The sequence below is a fragment of the Botrytis deweyae genome, assembly GCF_014898535.1.
Source record: "Botrytis deweyae strain B1 chromosome Unknown BDEW_007, whole genome shotgun sequence".
Classification (NCBI taxonomy): Eukaryota; Fungi; Ascomycota; class Leotiomycetes; order Helotiales; family Sclerotiniaceae; genus Botrytis; species Botrytis deweyae.
This window is the reverse complement of record NW_024066214.1, coordinates 1268283-1288234: the sequence shown is the minus strand read 5'-3', so window position 1 is coordinate 1288234 and position 19952 is coordinate 1268283. Positions and strand designations below refer to the sequence as shown.

Sequence of the window (19952 nt, the reverse complement as noted above, 5' to 3'; positions counted from 1 at the left end):
ATGAACGCATGATTATCTTATGCCGTTCCACATGTTGTGCAGACCAGGAAATGGATAGGTGAATGGATATTTTCCGTCGAAATCAGTTCGAAAGTGTTGTTTTAATGGCTAGATTGGTCAAGCATGTGTGATTTTAGACCGAAGGTCTAGCTTATTTGATGGATATTATCCGTTTGGGGAGCACAAGACTAATTTTTCATATCATGCATTGATTCACGGCTTATCTAGCAATATGGATCAATGACTAGCAGTCATTTTGTTCCTGCCACCATTCCCATCCAGTAACCAATCATCATCCTAATCCCTGAGCGACTCCATCATCAACCACTACACAGCATTAGACTCCAAAGTCACTTAACCCTCCACTCCACCCCTAACACCCATCTCCTCATCCATCTATAGATGCCGTACCGTTTTCGAATCACACCTACCCATGTTACCATAAGTAAGATCGGCTTTTCTCTCATCAATCACCCCGGTCCCGATTCACTTTTGCGTCATCCCATAGCATTTCCCCTTCCCGTTCTCCTTCCCGTCCTATTCTCCTCCCGCCTGTCCAATACAGTCCCTACCGGCCCAGCATCCAACACAAACAGGTATCAAACATAAAACATCAGATGAACTCCTCATTGAAATAAATGATCCTATTTAATGTAAACATACCTATACATTCTTACATAGACATATGCCCCAGTACACCTCAATACGTATATGAACACATAAACAACTATCGACACCGAATTACATGAATAGAGTGAGTAAGTGAGTAATATTCCCCCCAGAAAAAGGATATCACAGCATCCTCATCCTCATCCTCATTGTATTCAAATGCACATTCGCATACATACATACATGCATACCGTGCAATCATGCAAGCCATCGTAATATCACCGTTGTTGCCTATATCTGTCGTGCGTTTACACACAAGGTATATACCGAATTCAACCTCGAAAGAGTTAGTTGGTAGGGTAGACTACATACCGGTAGGCTATGGTACGAGCATAGGGCTGAGCCGGTTGCTAATGATGCTTTTAGTGTTTTTGATGAAGCTTGAGTAAGACGATTATAGTAATTTGTTTGATTTTTGATATATTACTTCGCGCGCTAACGAACGCTAATATACTAAATGACGTTCATTATTAACAGGAGTTCTCACTCCCAAGTGTCCCCCCTAGATTATAAAAATGATTTTTGATGGATCGATACTGTGCAATATTCTTTCCTTCGACCTATTCGGCGCCTTTACGCCAATCTTGTTCCATTTGCTGATTTATCCCATCCCTGTATCCTGTATTCTTTCCCATCCTGTATTTCCGTAGCAGCCTCATAAAACAATATTATTTGAGCCTCAATAATCTCTCCATTTCCGATCCATATCCAAGCCGATCTCATTTAATCATAATCCCAATACGAAGTTCCAAAAGCCTCATCACGCTCGTCGTGTTCCAGCACAACCTATCTTGTCCATACCCACATCCAATGCGCCCACGTCTTGAAATTTTCCATACTAATTCCCTCATCCGGAAACTCCAGTCTTCCCTTTCTCTTCTCACTCGCTGCTTGGATCGTGTTCCTCAAATCATTTGATCTTTCCGGTCCCCAATTTCGTATTTTCAGTCCATGTTTATTAATTTTATAGCCTATAATCAGAAGAATAAACACCGGGATCTGTTCAATATTAGTTCAACAAAGTCAATAGGAGAGTCGGGGAAGCTAAAACATACAGATACATAACTCGCAATGAATCTTCTAACATCAAAAGGTCTTTCAAGGAATGCAGAAACACCGTTAAAAGTAACGAGAATAATACATGCAGCCATACCGTAAAACCCTTTAAGCCATTGACCGTGTGATTTGTATGGGTAACGGGGATGATCGCGGTCATAATGTGCTGCTTGCCTTTCCGATGCATTTCCATAGAGTTTGGTATCTTCGAGCCTGTCATCTGTGGCGTTAGTGAGCTGCATGAATGAAACACCAACGGTTGGAAAAAAGCAAGAGGAAAAAAAGAAATTGAGACATACGTCCGAAAAAATCCGAGATAAGTAGCACAAATCGTGGCGTAGACAATAAGAATCGATGAAGTGCAGTTTGATGCCAATTCACTTAGTCGCTATGTTTCCCAATTAATTCTCAAAGTATCGCAATAAAAGGATGGGTACAGGTACTCACAATTGCAGTTGTGCCAGTCCTACCCATGAAGGCCACCAGAGCCATAGCAGCCGTTACTAATACCGCTCTGATTGGAACCCCCGATCTAGTTTGCCTCAATCTCCTAGCGATAAATTCCGGTCCCGCCTGATCCTGTAAAGCCAAAGTATGTAAGACTCTTGATGCCACATACATAGAATTGATGGCGCAAGTAAAGGATGCAAAAGCGAAGATGGCGTTGAAGAAATGGGCCAGAGCTGGTAGTCCCGCTTCGACGACTGCGATAACAAAAATGGAGTGCGCGCCAACCGATTGCCCCTTTCCATTGATGAAAGGATGAGTATATGGCACTATAAAAGATGCTGTAATCATGGCCATGGTGTAGAGAGTGACAATACGAATGGAAATCTTTCTTGCGGCCATTTTCATACTCTCAGCATTAGCAAGCGATTTTGACTCTGCGGCAGTTGCTGCTACAATATCCATTCCAGTGTATGAGAAGATTACGTTAATGATAGTTGTCCTGTAGAGATGGTCAGCTATCGATAGGCGCTGGAGATCGTGATTCGACATACCACATCCCAAGGAATGAGCCAGCGGGGCCTTCAATTTTTCGCTGCAGGTTTCCTTCTTCATCTCGAACGGAGTAGGCGTGGTTGAAAAATCCCCATGGATGACACCAATCTGAACATATTGAATCAGTGAAAAAGCATAGCACTTCGCGGTGATGAATGCTCACATTTAGAGTTTGGGGGTGATGTATAATAAGCATCTGAACTAGCTATCGGGGCGTCAGCGCACAATAGTCAACAAAAGAATACTCTACGTACGTTGCTTAGTGTCAAGAATAAGCATCAAAACAATGACCATTGTGATAAAGATGATCTTGATGCAACCGAAAGCATACTCTAATTCTCCAAAATACTATGTTTTGATCAGTAGCGGTAATGATTAGTGGGTGCTGCTGAATACTCACTTTGACAGGAAACATATTGATAGCAGTAACAATTATTAGGAACAATCCAATCCAAACAGCAGGGTCGACACTTTCCCCAATTGTCCAAGCTAGAAATGTTCTTCCATCATCATAATGAAATCCCAGAGTTCCAGAAACAGCAACCAGTTCTTCTGCGGCAGTGACAGCCCATGCAAACCTTCTGATCGTCAATATTCTCTCTCGATTTGTATCATGATTGAGTTTGCTCACCAATACATCCACCCAACAGCAAACCCAACGCCGCGATCTAAGAATCTTCGGGGAAACTCCACGACTGGGGCATTGACAGGCATAAGAGCAGTCATTTCACCTAAGCAAGATATAACAGACGAAACCACTGTTCCCATAATAATGTACGCCATGACGGCGCCGCCTGGCCCAGCTCCAGCAAGAGATCGACCACTACCAAGAAAAAGTCCATTTCCAATTGTCCTGTAGCCATATTACGTTATTGATATGCTTGGGTAGAATTTGATTTCGAGAAACGTACCCAGAAAACGCTATCATCTGGCACACGATATACGTCGTTAGCCATTGTTTCTGACAAATAAAAGTTCAGCCATAGCTCAGCAACTCACGTTAATGTGCCGTTCACCAAGTGTTCTCCTGATGATAATTAGTGGTCGCAAAGATTAATTGGTACAGATTAGCGCACCACAAACTCTCCCCTCGGCGTTCCCGACGGTCTTCAGGGTGATTGGGCTCTGCATCTGGACTTGTCCGACTTCGAGTTTGATCGATATCGAATTCGAATATGTGCGGTGGAATCACCGCTTCAGGTTTTTCATGATCCATCGTAACAATGTTGCGGTCGAAATTTCGAGTCAAAAATGTGATGACAATACGCGCAAAAGAGGTCGAAGGAATCAGGGTCGCCCAGAATCATATATATCTGCACTGCCTCGATGTAGACAATCCTCCGCATTATTTAGCCCCTGTACGGGCGGAAGGTCTAATGTAACCACATAGAAGGGACCACTAATTATATCGCACAAAGCTGGTGCCTACTTACAGGGACCCCCGCATCCGCTGCTCTTTTGAGTAGTACTTTGTTTCAACCTCGTGACAAAACATACTCCTACAGTATGGTTACAATGTATAAAACCGGATAAATATGAACCTCAAACAGGAAGAAAACAACGATTCTCAAACCAACCAGTCAAATACAGAAGATAAAGTTCTGGAATAAGATCAATCCCGAAAAACCTTAATGTCAGATTCATTTTTGAAGCCGGTTCTTTCGTCTGGAATTTCCACAAGAAGAACCAAGTCTGTGCTATCCTTGTGGACTTTCAACCAGCATTTTCATTGATCCTTAAAGTGGGTTACGTTGCATATGATAAACCTTGATACCGGTTGGGGTTTTCAGCCCTCCGGGTGGCCAGATAGTAAATGATCCAATGGTATACAGGAGATACGAATAGACGAAACGGTCTGTATCCGTAGCTGAGATTGGATGACCTTCCAAATTGGATCAAGCAAAAGAGACAAATCTGGGCCAAGTCTTCCTGAACAAGGGTACTTTTTGAAAAAACATCCTATCCAAAGACCTTGCTTGAACGTTCTCTTGAAGTGACAGCGGGGCCACCACCCTTTTCATCCCTCATGGTACCCTAGCTATTACTGTAAACGGTCGCGGGTTATGGTCGTCAGGAAACAAGCCCAATACGATCCGATCGAGTTGATGATCTTCGCCCTTCATGGTCCATTTTGACACGCATCATACTTATGATATACTCTCAAAGCTTGCCATTATTGCGGCACCAAGTTGAGGGAGTCAGCCCACGTGGCGACCAGACTGCTTCGAATCGTTGAAGCTACTACGTAGATTGAGAGCTCATGCCATCAACACACCATGCCGACTCCAGCCTCGGCCGCATCACCACAATTTACACGTCTAGCAAACATATGGAAACTCTTGTCCCTGCGCAGCGACGTCGATAATATAATATTGGAACTGGTGGGGCAGTTTTCCCTCGAAAAAGTATATTCTGATGGCGATAAGGAAACCTATCAAAATCTCGTAATAACTCTATTTGCTCAACTCAACGCCATTTTTTATATCCAACGCCTCTCTATCCCATCTGCGAAGCTTCAAAAAGATGGATGGTATTTTGGATTTCTGGCCAGCTGGGAGGTGACTCTGCGGATGATCGAATTTGTCTTGCACATTGTTATCGAAGGGCGAGAGAGTTTATGGGAGTCGCGACAATTGAGAGACAAGTACTTGGCCGAGCTGTTATTATCTGCGCTTCGAGTCCTCCAGCTATTACCACAACCACCATCCGATGGACAATCTCAATCGAAAATCGAATTGCAGAGAAAGATTCGTCGAGATAGATTTGGGCGCATTCATCGTTCACTGGAACATATGTTTGACAGTTATCCAGGGCCAAAATCATTTTTGTTGTTGGTTTGCAAAGAAATAACTGAATCGTTGCGGGGTTCGGAGCCTAACCCACTAGCTTTACCCTCTAAATTAAGGGATGAACTGCCAAATGTAGCAGAAGAATTGGTAAGAGCCACTATATTAACGTCTTACTTATGGGGCTCCGCTCGGCCTAAAGCTTTCTACATACCCTTCTAGAACCTTTTAATCAAAATCTAAGAATCTAAACTGACTGACACACTTCTTCATCTACAGTATCCATTGAACGATTGCTTCTCGACAAAATATGTATCTACTCTTATACTCGCAGATGGCTCAGGAGGAGGAGGAGGAGGGGGTACTGGTGGAGGTGGAGGTGGATGGCTCGCACAGTTCCTGGCACTTCGAGACATTACTCAATTCGTCGTCGCAGCTTCGATTCAATATACGATAAATGGAGAAACTCGCGATGCATATCTTCCAGCAGCATCAGAACGAACGAGGAATGCAGTTCTACGAGCGATTGAGAATATGCGAGTACCGACACGATTCTCCAAAGAAGATTTGGTCGGTACTTTTACTGATCAATATCGAATCATCCTTCCAGATACGCCAGATTTGAGGAGACAGTCGATGCAGATAGAAATAGATGATAAGGAATTGGATGCAATAGATGCACTATGTATACGACTTAACGATCGTCAAATCATAAGTCGTGTGAGCGATAGGGAGATGATGCATACTATATCTGAAATTACGAAAAGGATTCTTGCTCTTGATGATCCAAGCCGGCATGCCAAATCGTCAAGACCGAGAATATACACGCTCAATTGCTCAAAATGTCATTTAGCTGGTGCCTCACAGATGAGATACCTAGAGAATCTGAAATTTCCGGTACGCCAAGTATTTTACTAGAATTTAACTTCTGACATGATTATTTGGGAAGGTTCCGAGCAACTTGGAATAGTCTGAATGTGGACTGACGCAAATGGAATAGCATGCTGACGATGATCTCTATGCTCAGTTGGAGAACCCAGATATAAATGAGGTTAGACTACCCTCAAAGACAAAATGCGTTCAATGCGAAGAACCAGTTACAATAATGCGTGAGATGGCACTTGCAAGGCAAGTTTGGGATCTTCTTGAGCCCTTTGAATCTCATGCAGATGCCATGCATCTGGAACGATATGTTCCAACATATTTCCAACTGCCACCGCCGAAAATGGATGTAACAATCCCCTATCATCCAGCCTACGGTAATTCAAGTGCAAGCAATGTGAAGATGCGCACATATGATACTGAGCCACCTTCACCCTTTCACAACAAGACAACTTTTATCTCTGCAGCTGCTCAAGATCGGTCTAGGTCTCTACCTCACACTATGCCGTCTCAAGTATCCCCTACTGTTGGTACTTTCAGCCAAAGACTAGATACCCCTATTACCCTACCTTCTTCCTCTTCTGATTTGGTATCACTGGATGGTTCTAGGTCAGGTGAAACCTCGAGAATACCAGAGCTCCGGAAAAATTCTACTACCACAGACGAGACACCATTTTCTCCAGATTCCGTTGGCAATACTTCACCGAATGACCATACCCCATATGGAATGAACTCTGAAAGCGGGACTTATTTTTTGAACCGACCAACAATGGGCCAGAGCCATTCTGATAGAAAAAAGTCAAAAGGTGGATCCAAATGGACATCGGTTTTCACTGGAACGCGAAAGGAGTCTATTCCAGGACAGTCCGTCGAGACCACATCACTCTCCTCATCAGCACTGGAGGCTCAAAGACTGGACGAAATAAACTTAGAAAGCTTAGTTCGAGTACCAAGAAAGACTTCGAAGAGCAAAAGCGCTAAAGCAATCAATATTTCTTTATCACAGAATTCAACGAATGGCCTATTCTGGACTCAATCTTTGATACAAATTTGGGATATGGGAGCATCCCCTCCCGCGATGACCCGCGTGTTCCCAACGGAGAGTAGCTGTTATAAGGCATCTGTAACCAAAATGTATTTAGCTTATATAATTGGCACCCGAGATCCAAAGCTCACAGTATGTCCTTTCGGTCAATAGCACTTTCCCAACGATTTATCTATTTACTAACATTAAGCTAGCTTAGAATAGTCAACTTGCAAACATCAGCTCCGGTTGTAGAGTATCCTTTACCCCCAAATCTTTGGGCAAGCAGTATAGCCATATCCCCCAACGAAAGCACCGTCGCAGTAGGCTTTACAAACGCAACGGTCTACTTTTTCAAAACCACTCAATCATCCGAACCTAGAGAGGATCGACTTCATAGTCGCATTCATAGTGAATGCGAGGACTGTCCTGAGGTGGAAACCCTCTCCTACTCTGACGATGGGATGCATCTTCTAGCCAGTACCCGAAGTGCCAAAAGCGGAGCCATCCAAATATATTTTTGGATGACTCCAATGCAATCGTCCCAAGAACTAGTTTCTTGTAGATATCATGTTCCATTACATGAGTCAGAAGATAGAGGTCTTTCGTCTGCTATTTTTCGGTCAAGAACGGGTATTGAAGAAGTTCTGGTGTGCATAACGACTTGGACACAATCCGGTGTTCCAGTCCTCGTCCATCCTAAAACAGGTCAAAAAACAGATATCAGAACTGCGCCTAACCGATCTGGAAAGTTGGGAAGTCGTATTCAATGCGCTAGTTTCTCTCCATCTGGAAAAGAATTAGCTATGGTTAATGAAAAGGGGCATTTATATTTGATCTCGGCTTTAAATTCTAGTCCATTGGACATCAGAAAAATAGCAGTTTCAAGAGAACTTACTATTAAATCCGATTCATTCGCAATGGCATTCATGTCATTGCCAGATGAGGAGGCCGCAATTGTTATGGCATGGATTGATCCTTCGAAGGCGGACAGGGGAGTGGTTAGGAAGATTCCTTTGACTGCTGTTAGTATTTTTCTCCGTTCCTTCTTCCTCGAGAGTTCTCGGGAAGTTCACCCACTACATCATCTCGAAAGCGTCTTTGCTTTTTTATATTCGCTCCCAAAATTATATGATACTAACACATAACAGAACGATGCAACTACCACTTCACCCATCCTCCACAAATCAGAAGTAAACTCTGCAACTTCCGTGCCCAATACATATATGTCGGGTGCAATAAATGAATTACCGGGAGACTCAAGACCAACTGAAATGGTGGCTGATGAGGAACCGATTACGAAATATAGGATGATGGGATTTGTTAAGTTTCCTAAAAAATAGAGGGAAAGGGCATGGTAGATTTTGGAACGATGGGACTGAGGGAATATGAGAAGCGGTGATTAGATAAGACAGAAAATAGAAGTTGGAAATGAATGAAAATGCGACGATACTGATGGAAAGTTTTCAGTGGAATATTAGCGGATGAATCAGAGCTTGTTATATTGGTGAGTGGCTTCGTTGGATCACTGGATATATCCTTTGATATAATTGGGTATCTAACGACACAACTAGGATATTATTCAGGTTCATGCATTCATCAAAACCCTTGGAAAACTTGAAAGGAAGATTAAGATTTAAAAGAGTGTATGTAGGAAATGATTAAATCTCAAATTTCAAAAAGATGATAAATAGCTTCAACATGATAGATATGGTGATCTCGAGGTAGACACCTCACTTTTGAGAGCGTAGACGTGATGAGACAAGAAATTGTAAGATGTAAGATTACGAATCTAGAATTTTTGGAATATCCTGTGTAAAATTACTCAACGTCTTCTCGCGATGGTGCTTGTTCCTCCTCTTTCCTTGGATATAGGGTAGTGAGATATTTCTCCACTTCTGCTTTACTTCCTCATCTAGGATTTTTGTTTGAAAGTCGATACCTATACCCAAGTGACACATCGCGCTTCCTACGGTACTTTGTTTTAATATAGATGGGTAAGTAAGAAGGGAAAAGCGGAATCGGTTGAAAATGAGATTAGAAGTCTGGAGAGATGAACAGAGGTAGGTGTATCATATAATACAAAATACAGATATCATACTATAACTACAACTACAACCATAACTAGCAAAACAACATGAAGATTCACCTCGCTTCCCTCATCTTGATTCCTTCTCCTTCTTCCTTTGCTCGAATTGGAAGTGAAAGGCATAATGAGAACATTTATAACCTTGATTGTGATTCTTTGTTCGTAATATGTGGAACTCTTCTTGATGTGGTTAGATGGTTTGAGATTATTGTGTAAACCCTCTGCATAATGAGTTTTGGATTTCTTGCTCCATTACGCAGGGTAGGTACTTATGATCGATTTTCATGAATGTAACCAAATTTTACAGAAAAGGAAAACAAGATTTACGCAAGTCCTTCCCATCCCCCTTCCCGCCCCACCCCAACCCTATCCAAACAACACCACAGCCCCGAAAAACAACCCCACCAGCGCCAGCATCTCGCCCCTCCCCACCTCCTTCCTTCTCCCCATCCCCACAGCCCTCACCGGCGTCCCCGGTTTAACAGTCATCCCCGTCTCATACACACTCCACGTTACATTCCCAATACTATTTCTCGCATCCAATCCCCACTCTACAAATCCCACGTACGTGTTACTCGAGATATATACTTCTCTCCAGAGATAATTGAGCAGGGGGGAGATATCCATTGCGGTGAGGCTTGTGGCGTTGACGGAGGGATACCACGTGTATATCGTTTGTGGGACTTGCGGTTCATCGTTTACTACTGTGGAGGAATTCGAATACGCAGAAGAAGAGGAAGTAGATGGGGAGGTTTGCGATACGTAGAGAGTATATGAGATTCCGGCGAGATTGATGACCGGTCTGGTGATTGTGGATGTGGTGTCGTTGTAACCGAGGGGGATTAAGCCTCCGTAGTTGGCTTGCCAGATGGAGATTTTGGTGGCGGAGAATCGTTTGTCGAGGGAGAGGGAGGGTTCGAGATCGAGATAGATGTTCAGGTAGCAGGCGGCGATGACGGATGCGTTTAGTAGGGAATCGGGGGTGGTGGCGGAGATGGTGTGGAGAGGGTTGCCGGGGTAGAGGGCCCAGTTGTTGGTGATGGGGAAGAGAGAGATGTTGGAGATGGGGATGGGGAGGATGGAGGGGAGATTGAGGGTTAGGGAGGGGAAGGAGTGCGGGGTCGAGATATCGGGGGAGGATGACCAGGAAAAAGTGGTGTTGAATTGAGTTGTTGAGCCTACGCTACCGCTGTTTTCGTCGGCGAGGGAGAACTTGAGAGAGGTCAAATTAGCTTTTTCCCTTATTGTTTCTTCTTTCTGGAGGAGGGAGAACAACTCACATCTGTGCATTGATATCCATCTTTATCAGTCGTTGTAATGTCTGGGAAGAATGTGTATCTTCCAGATTTCGTTGTTGCATTTGTAGAATCACATATCTGTGTCATTTGTGCATGTATTGATAGTGTGAGAAAAGGGAAGAGGTAGATAATGAATTTGTATCGAGGACTGAGAAACATTTCGCAAGGGGTCGACGGGGAAAGAATAGTTTTGATTCAGGTGAGAGACTGGATGATGTAACGATTGAGTGAGTGGTTGGGAAATGAAATCAAAATTGACTTACACAATGGTTGTGAGAACTGCAATGTAAGACTTGGAAAGTCATGAGGACATGAATGCAGTACGTCGAGTGTTCCTTGAATGGTTATTAATGATGAAAGACGGACGGAATGACTGCTTGTGACTGTCCGACAGCAAGATGAATATGAATATAGGAGAATATCTCAAGGAGTGTGAGGAATTGAAGATAAAAACGCTTGTACCAGATGCTTCCCTTGACACAAGATAATAGTATATAACAAAGACGACTTAAATCCTCAATTGAGCGAGAACTAGATGAAGTCCCAGAAATCGACACTGGAGAATTCAAAATTGAGAGAACCAACCAACAAGACGACAATGAACAAGCACTTTCCTCAGGAATCTTCAGTATAGCGATTGTCGGATTATGCTGACTTTTCAGAGGTCTAAATTGTTGGCCAAGAATTCCTACAATATGGAATTTACTGCGCCTTGTAGATTGCAACTTAAAGGTCCTCACTCGAGGTCTATTCAAATCCAACAGAAATTCAGATCCAGGAGACCTACGTTGTTGGTTAACCTTATACTTATGACCATCTGTTGGTACTCGACCCTCTTAAAGGACGTTTTCCATCACCTCACAGAGCGTACATTTGAAAGAAGAACCACACGAAGAGACAACCAAGATACTTGGTCAATTTCGGGGTCTCCACGTCAAACATGTAAGATAATATTATCCTGTATAAATGATTGAGACGAGGTCTAGCCTCTAGGTCTCGTAGTCGGCCATCAAACACGCCTTCGTAAGCGCCGTCATTTGTTTTGAGAAATTCGTCAGCGTTTATGTCACCGGCAAAAGTTTTTCATCGCCTATGATATAGCGCCTTTTCAGCCCTTCATTATCTAGTCCCGTTTTACAAGCCGTGCCGCGTCCTCGGACTTTTCACCACGTTTCTGGTTACCGGTACCTGACTAACTACTTGGCATGAAGTTCGTTTTTTTCTTTTAGTGAATTCATCTGATGTTCATTCTTGTCAGTTGCTGCGTAGATAAGGTTCGGTGCCGAAATGAATTGTGGTGGTTTTATACGGATATTCTTGGTTTCAGGGTTCTTGCTGATAGTGGTAATTACTGAATCATGGCAACCTTACTCAGTGCCCTTACCAGATTGAAAGGGAGCTCGTATAGTTACAGTTCTGTGTTGAATGATTGTTGCTTCTTAATTTACAATCTTGAAGAAAGGGGGAGATGACTTCTGGTTTGCTTTGAGAAAGGTTTTCTCCTCATTCGGACGGAGCCTTCCAATTTTCAGTCGTACGTTGATGTTGCTGCTCTGTAAATTGTTGTGAGGAAACAAAGTGTGGCTAGTGCCTTGCTCGATGAGTGAGGACCTACTGAAATCCACGTGATGATTTAGATAGATCAACAGATTGCTCCAGGGGATGAAAATATCTTCTTCCTTGATTGGTTTCGGGATCACATGAATGCTTTCCGGATTTCCCTTTACGCCAATTAAAACACCAGATTGGCAATCCTGAAATGAGGTCCGGCTGGAAGAATATTGATGTGATGCTTGTGTTGATCGCTAAGGATCGAGCATTTTCCGTTGCACCAAATCCTTTTTGACACATCCAACCGGTAACCAACTTACCCCTCAATTTGATATGAGGTTACAGTGTGAATGTCAACTTCGGTGTTGACTCAAAGGTATCCAGTATTGCTACTCGAGAGTTCGTGATTTCAATGGATCCTCGGAAGTGACAGATTGTGATTTACTTATTCCTCGCAAGCTCATGGAATAATGCGTGGTTTAGCTAGCGGTTATGTACGCTAATTGCCTTGTTTGCAACTTACTCTTGAAGGCACGATTCTCAGGGAATCTATAGAGTGGAAGCATCTCAATCTGATCACGATAACCAACCTCCTTTTCTGTACTGCCGAGGATGCTAAGCCCAGGAGTGGGTGTAGCCCAGGTCGTAAAATTGACCAAGAATCACAGTTTGTTAGTGAAGCCTTGTGAGTCGAGAATCCGGTTAGACTGTTATGATTCGTTAAAACGGCTCGATTTTCCAAGCAAATAGAATCAACTTAGTGCAGAACTGATGGAGGGAGAAACTTCTGACAGCAAGTCATTGGAGCCTCACCGCAGGACAGTCAAGAAGGGACAGCCGTTGAAGAGCAAAATTTCGTCATGGAAAAGTCGATCTCTCTTGCGGATGCTCGCGGCGCCAGTGACATCACTCATCGGATATGACACTCTTTCGGAAAAAACGACGATCGTGAGGAAATACTCCATTTGAGGAGAGAGTGACTGCTTTTACATGATTAGAGTCGATAATCAAAGAGGTTCCGAGGTATTTAAATATGATTTCTAACCAACAAAAGCGGGAAGGTGAATATGCGGAGACCAAGATGGATGTCGATCTTTCTCTTCTGATTTGAGGCTACACCCTCTACCTTTGGAATTTAGCACTTTTTTTCTTTCATCTTATACCCATCAAAGCCGAGAAATAAATAAGAGAACGGAGATTTGGCTTTACTCGCAGATTTTGCGCAGCTTATCGATGTATTTGCTTCACGACCCCTTCATTTCTCTAGCGAACTTTTGCCAAGTCAGTCTTCAAGAACTATCAATATAATCTTCTATGCAGAACTCTTGGGATTGCGCGGTAATCAAAATAGAATAAAACAGATACAATACGAGACTCCTTTTTATAAAGAGCATGAGCTGGCATTTCCTAGAAGCTTCCATGAAAGTATGTTGAGGGTGAATGCCGGTATGAAAAAACTTTACTTTGTTAACCTTAACATAGCGTCATTATTTTCTAATTTAAGAAATCTATTCGGAACAGTCGGTAAGGATATGCTAGAAAGAGGAGCTCCGCGAAAAATATCTCTGGGAATTGATTGATTCTGACGACATTACGGAGTAAGGCATTGCATTTTTCTTGGTCGGGCGGAGCGGAGCAGATGAACACGGAGCTGGGGGCACTTCATGAACCGACTGGATACGATTTGCTGTAAATTATGCAAAACCGCCTGAGTAAAAATGCGTATGTATATCGGAATCTTTGCAAATGCCGGTACTGGTTTCCAACTATTGACTCCTGACCGTTGGATGGAGCTCGAGGGCAAGGAAAGACAGCCAAGCCGGTTGGCTGCTGCATTGACCTTGGAACCCTGGTAAGTGAGGCGCAGCAGAGTATTATGTAATCTGAAGCTAACAACAAATCGTTTGCTCATTCCGATTCCCGAGATTCTGCTTTGTACTATATTTTACTTCATCTGCTGTCCTGTACTTTCGTCCCCTTTATATATATCTTTCCATCCTCAAGGTTCAAGGTAAAGCGAAGCAAAGTCCATACAAGTCTTCCCAGTAAGATCCACTGCATCAATAAGATTTAAGGTTCATAGAAAAATCCATTTCCCTGAGGTTTAAGGCCTCCAAGTACGATTCATACGATGTCCAGCCCGACCAAAAAAAAACATCTCCACTTCAAACCATGCATGTTCCACGCGTCGTCACAGCTTAGCACCACAATTAGTTTCTTTACGATAGAGGAAACAAATGAGCCTTTCATGACAAAGCTGGTGAACCTCCTTCGGAAAAACAAATGAGGCGTTGACAGGTGTTCGTCCAATCTCATCGTTGTAGTTGACATCCATTACGAATCAATGCCGTTTTCAAGTTTTATTAAGGGGATCCTCCACTATCTCCAACATCCACTTTGGGTTTCCTCGATCTAAAAGAGGAGACTTGTCTCCCATTATCGCAAAAGCTCCGATGTGAATTTCCTTTGTCAAGTGAGATTCAAATGAGCTTAGACGATATCATGGGTTAGTACCCGGGCATGAAGCATATCTTGATATATCGGGCCAACTATGGTTGTTGGAAAAAGTTTCCGAATGTCTAGGATATGGCTATCAGAATCAGATGTCGTTTGTCCTGCCGAGTGGATTTCTTACAACCCACTCTCTTGGTTCACAGAGCTGTTGTGGAGACCAACCGTCTTATCCGCCGCATACTCACCTCGTATCTTGTTACAAGGGCTTCCTGTGAGTTTCTTTCTTATCTTGATCCCCGATGCCCCCAAATTGGGATAACCTTGAACACACTACTGCAAGCAAGTTCCATCAACTGCTGTCGCTCAGAGCTTCAGGAAGGTACCTTGTGAGCGTTAGATAGATTCTACGGCGGCTTCCGTGATATCCACTTGAATCGTTAGGAAGCAAGGTCTTCCCTCCAATCGCTGGTGTACCGGCTCACTAAGATGAAACCTTTACACTGGTAAGTTCGGATGAAAATTGTGTTCAACATAGGTATTGTTCGAAATATTCATTGTGGGAGGATATCTTAAGCATAATCATATTTCGTTCAACCTGGTTGGCAGTAATACGGCAATTTTCCGTGGGGGTTCTCGCCAAATTTATACAGCCCGAATGCAGAACTAAAAACATATTGCGTGGAGGGTTTGCGTTGAAGTGGGTCCGAAAGTGGCTCGCTCTCCCTTGTTGTGTTTTCCAATTTAGTAAGCTTTGTCGCGTCCTCCAACTACACACTCAAGTATCGCTACATCGAAGAGATAGTGGAGCAGTCATCTAGAGTTCTCCTTGTACTTTCATGGTATCAACACCATAAATCTGGGTACTATACCCAGTCGTTTTGTCGGCGTTTGCTTAGGTGACTGACAGATCCATACAAACATGTTGACCTACACGGGTTTATGCATCGTTTCTGTTTTTAGACGAACAGTCGAGGATTTCTACGATGCCCTGGATGGCTGATCTGCACTACTTGCAGTCCAAATCCAAAAGAAAGAATCTAGGTTTAGCTTGCTTCTCTCTTTGGATAATAGCTGGAATAGCAATTGTACACCAAGACCTTCCACTTCAAAATCCACACAAGTTGAACTATTCTGAGTAGCAATTTTGATTTCTCCAGCCCGCAGTAAAGAGACGCCTCGGGCTCCCAAGCGTTCTTTAATTGCATGAGCAATTTAATCAGCGAAAATTGCCAGTAAGATCTGTTATAACGATTGAGGCAACTAACTATATACAGTTCAATTGTTCAAACTCTATCTAAGGTCTGTCAAAGATGTCTGATAAACCGGAATAACAATAATTATCATAGCTCATGATCAATTGATTAAAATATTTTATTCTAGAGACTAACACTCTATAATTCAAATAATTTAAATGTTCAAGCATAGCCTAGATAGTTCTAGCTCAAAAGAAAAAAAAGGTCAGTGGGAAAGCGCCCCAAAAAACGACTAACGTTACTAAGTAGTAACATCCCACATATTATCTTGGCGGTGACTTGAGATCTTGAGGCATCTCAAAAATATCTCCTCAATCAATATGTTCCCCACTGGAGCCATCCTTTAACAGTATAAGTGGTTCCGTGAAGCCTTGTACAGATGTTATCCAATACCTTTCACCATTCCAACTCAGGGTTCGAGGCTCTGACAGGGACATGTATGTTTGTCACTAACATCCACTTCGTATCTCTTACTATTTTGGTCTCACAGATATCGTGCATGCGAAATCTCCATCTCTTTAAGAATCAGACGAGTCCTACAGTTCTCTTATTCTTTAGGGTTCATTCGTTTTCCTCATTACATATTCTGGTTACTCATTAACTCATTCAATTGACCTCATTTTTATAGACGTCATCTGAACCTTGAGTCTTCTCTTTTTTCGTTCGCTCACTCAATATTCCGTGGAAACATAATTCGGGATGATACAGTTTCCTCCCACGGCGGCTCACAGTGATAGTGACGACCGCGGAGAGTTCCAATCTCTCCCTCAACCACCATCACCTACAGCAGCAAGATGGGGTGAGTTTCATAACAATGATTCAGTCACCTCTTTAGACACCATTCAAAACAGTCGACCCGGCACTCTGCGATCATCGTCGAACATAAACTTAATAAACAATTATAGCTCGGCAACTTTATTACCTGGCACGTCGACACCTGGCCCTTCAACACCTGGTCCAGCATACGGCTCTTCGTTAAACCCCTTTAATCATAGCCGTTCTTTCTCCGATACCTCATCCTACGATGGAGCAACAGCATGCCCGACACCAGCTTTACAAGATGAAAGTATCAGTTATGAAGAATTCAAGAAGGAAGATCCAGCGACTGCTAGGAAAGTCAGACATTTCAATACTTTCAACAAGCGATTCGATACTTCTGTCTATCAAATCGAAACACTACACAAGTACGATGACGAAATCTTCCTTCCTCCTTGGAAAAGAAACATGTATCGATTATCACCACTTTTCACATTGTTAGCCTGTGGCTCATACTTCCTTTACTACGCATACCGTATCATATGCATTGTTGATGTTCAAAAAGCATATGACAAGGTATATATCATGGCATGGCTTTTCATTGCAGCTGAAGGTTGCGTTGCTTGTAAGTACTTGTGTTTTGACATTTCCTCCGATTCTCCGTGTTCGATGTGTGTTGTTGGAGCCGGAAAATTCCCAGTTTCCTTCACGTAGAAATCCTTCCGCTTATCGCAACTCCCCAAAATTTATTTCTCCTGCCAAGTCTTGCCAAGAGATCGCACACTTACGTCAAATAGGTCCCGCATTACTCCACCAACTGTACCAAATGTTATCCATTCGCGGTCGTTCACGACCAAAGCTTCGTCTTCGTGGTGAAGAAGTACCTACTGTTGATGTTTTCGTTACGTGCTGCGGTGAAGATGTAGATGTTGTTCTTGATACGACCCGAGCTGCTGCTGCTGGCGATGTAAGTGTTTAATTTCCAAACATTCTTCCCATTGCGTAAATGCTAACAAAAACAATAGTACCCTCAAGACCGTTTCCGCGTTGTCGTTCTCGATGATGGAAAAGATCCCGAATTAGAAAAGGCTGTCAACGAACTCTCACTCGAATATCCTAACGTCTATTATCATGCCCGTATCAAGATTAAGGGTGTTCCACATCATTTCAAAGCTGGTAATCTTACAGGTGGAACCAACTTCGTGGTCGATTTGGAAGGAGGTGAAGCCGAGTTTATTGCAGCTTTGGATGCGGATATGATTCCAGAAGCAGATTGGTTGAGAGCTATTATTGCTCATATGGTAATTGATGATAAGATGGCTCTCGTTTGTCCACCTCAGGTATGTGTTTCTCTCAATTTAATCATTCGGAAACATCAGAGCTAGAGAACTAACAACACAACTAGCTTTTCTACAACGTTCCTCAAAATGATCCGCTTTGTCAATCCCTCGATGCCTTTGTTCACGTAATGGAACCTACCAAGGATGCCAATGGAGTAGCATGGTGCACTGGATCCGGTTATGCCATTCGTCGTGCAGCCCTCGACGATATTGGAGGCTGGCCAGTTGGTTCCCTCGCTGAAGATACCTTTACCTCATCCCTCCTTCTCGGTGCCGGTTGGAGAACCGCCTTTTGTCACGAAGCCCTACAATTTGGTACCGTTCCCGACACCATCACCGGTCATCTTAAACAACGTACACGATGGACACTAGGAACGCTACAAACCGCACTTAAATTGAGATTCTGTCTATTTGGAGATTTGGTAAAAGGCATGAGCTTTTTCGCCCGTCTCTCTGCATTCGTCTTTGCCATCGACGCATTTTTCAAAATCTTCCTCTGCATCGCTCTCCTCACCATCCCTATCGTTCTTATTTCTGGTGGTCAACTAGTAGCCTACAACACCGAAACGCAATTAAAATGGCAAATCAGATTATGTTTCATTCAACTCGTGCTTACACGTCTCAACGAATGGGTCACCTATATTCCCTCTGGATATCGTTTGGCGCAACGCGATTCCGGCGCTCAATTGTGGATGGCTCCTTTCCATGCAAAAACAATCATCATGTCCTTTTTGCTCCCTTCCTGGCTCGGTGGAAAACCCATGGCTTTCTCCAGTTCCGGTAGTCAGAAGAGCGACATCAATGAGCGCGATCCACGTACACGTGCAGGAGTCTTCAGACGTCTCTGGGTCATTCTTTGGGATTGTCAATGCTACATGCATCTCCTCTATATTCTCTTCGTCATTGCAGCTGTCACTTACAGTACCGTCCGTGGCCTCGCTCTCGATTCTGAGAATGATACCTTGAAGAAAAAGCTCGTTTACCTTCTTACCCATGCTTTCTGGCCTCCTATGCTCTGGATGATGTGTCTCACAGCTTGTTTTGAGCCTATCCGCTATGCAATTTGGCCACCAACAATGCCAGATAGAGAAGAGCTTTTGGATCGCGATGACAAGACGCAAATTGCGAGACCAAAGGAAGAGTGGAAAAAAGCGAGATACGCAAAGACGACTTTCTTCCACGAGTTTCAGTATACACTTTTGACAGGATTTACATGTATGGTTTTTGTGGGGGCGTTTTTTATCGACATCTAAGATATGGTTTGGCGGGGTAGTGGGGGAAAAGAATGTGTATGTTGATGATTTTACATGGCGTTAATTTAATATACGTATGGGATGTGCAATGGAGCTTGATAGTTGCTATCTAGTAATCTATTTGCTATATGTCTCACTGTACATGAGGGAGTTTGGATACCGAATAATACTTAACGTATATTGTACGAATAGGAGAAAGATGGGGTTAGATAGTAATATAATCTGACAATAGAATCGGATGAGATAATCATCTTGAGGAATGAAAATTAAATAATATCATATGAACAATTCTTTTCTTTTACTTGCAGACTTGACTGAGGTGCATGCTATGGATTCTAGATGATTTGGTGGCTTGCTCTAAATGGATCGACAGGGGCACGGACTACCCTGACCTGACTGGAGCTGGCGATTTCTCTGGAAAGATCAGATCAGAGCAGATCAGATCAGGTAGTTTGAATTCTGACATTCACGATATAACATTGATTCAACAAATGAATCTCCAATTTGGGATTAATGATTGAAAAAATAGACCAGCTACC

General features: G+C 43.1%; 5 protein-coding genes across 5 annotated transcripts; 3 read left to right on the top strand and 2 right to left on the bottom strand.

The window, feature by feature from the left end:
* Positions 1-1058: 1058 nt before the first annotated feature.
* Positions 1059-3943, bottom strand: EAE98_004109 (uncharacterized protein; the record flags this gene model as incomplete). The annotated part of the gene is made up of 12 exons (XM_038951729.1): positions 1059-1668; positions 1725-1938; positions 2025-2113; positions 2173-2674; positions 2727-2835; positions 2891-2932; positions 2982-3075; positions 3128-3305; positions 3359-3580; positions 3639-3655; positions 3727-3754; positions 3804-3943. 12 exons carry the CDS (start codon positions 3941-3943, stop codon positions 1456-1458), a joined length of 1848 nt encoding a protein of 615 aa, XP_038812202.1. The 3' UTR covers positions 1059-1455.
* A 563-nt stretch (positions 3944-4506) lies between these two features.
* EAE98_004108 (uncharacterized protein) lies at positions 4507-9099 on the top strand. The gene is made up of 6 exons (XM_038951728.1): positions 4507-5663; positions 5793-6410; positions 6514-7572; positions 7635-8444; positions 8571-8926; positions 8994-9099. The coding sequence occupies exons 1-5, from the start codon at positions 5004-5006 to the stop codon at positions 8760-8762; spliced, it is 3339 nt and encodes a 1112-aa protein (XP_038812201.1). The 5' UTR covers positions 4507-5003; the 3' UTR covers positions 8763-8926; positions 8994-9099.
* Positions 9100-9874: 775 nt separating this feature from the next.
* Positions 9875-11715, bottom strand: EAE98_004107 (uncharacterized protein; the record flags this gene model as incomplete). The annotated part of the gene is made up of 3 exons (XM_038951727.1): positions 11070-11715; positions 10789-11013; positions 9875-10720 (listed from the first exon to the last, which is right to left on the bottom strand). Exons 2-3 carry the CDS (start codon positions 10963-10965, stop codon positions 9875-9877), a joined length of 1023 nt encoding a protein of 340 aa, XP_038812200.1. The 5' UTR covers positions 10966-11013; positions 11070-11715.
* A 2360-nt stretch (positions 11716-14075) lies between these two features.
* Positions 14076-14431, top strand: EAE98_004106 (uncharacterized protein; the record flags this gene model as incomplete). Its single annotated transcript, XM_038951726.1, has 2 exons — positions 14076-14209; positions 14362-14431. The coding sequence occupies 2 exons, from the start codon at positions 14076-14078 to the stop codon at positions 14429-14431; spliced, it is 204 nt and encodes a 67-aa protein (XP_038812199.1).
* A 1841-nt stretch (positions 14432-16272) lies between these two features.
* On the top strand, positions 16273-19696 carry EAE98_004105 (uncharacterized protein). Its single transcript, XM_038951725.1, has 4 exons — positions 16273-17445; positions 17618-17787; positions 17846-18160; positions 18226-19696. Exons 1-4 carry the CDS (start codon positions 16764-16766, stop codon positions 19411-19413), a joined length of 2355 nt encoding a protein of 784 aa, XP_038812198.1. The 5' UTR covers positions 16273-16763; the 3' UTR covers positions 19414-19696.
* Positions 19697-19952: the final 256 nt, after the last annotated feature.

Coding starts and splice junctions, on each gene's coding strand:
- EAE98_004108 (XM_038951728.1), top strand. CDS start 5,004: ATGCCGACTCCAGCCTCGGCCGCATCACCACAATTTACACGTCTAGCA. Junction 7,573..7,634: donor CCCGAGATCCAAAGCTCACA/GTATGTCCTTTC, acceptor ACATTAAGCTAG/CTTAGAATAGTCAACTTGCA. Junction 8,445..8,570: donor GGAAGATTCCTTTGACTGCT/GTTAGTATTTTT, acceptor AACACATAACAG/AACGATGCAACTACCACTTC.
- EAE98_004105 (XM_038951725.1), top strand. CDS start 16,764: ATGATACAGTTTCCTCCCACGGCGGCTCACAGTGATAGTGACGACCGC. Junction 17,446..17,617: donor AGCTGAAGGTTGCGTTGCTT/GTAAGTACTTGT, acceptor TACGTCAAATAG/GTCCCGCATTACTCCACCAA. Junction 18,161..18,225: donor CTCTCGTTTGTCCACCTCAG/GTATGTGTTTCT, acceptor CAACACAACTAG/CTTTTCTACAACGTTCCTCA.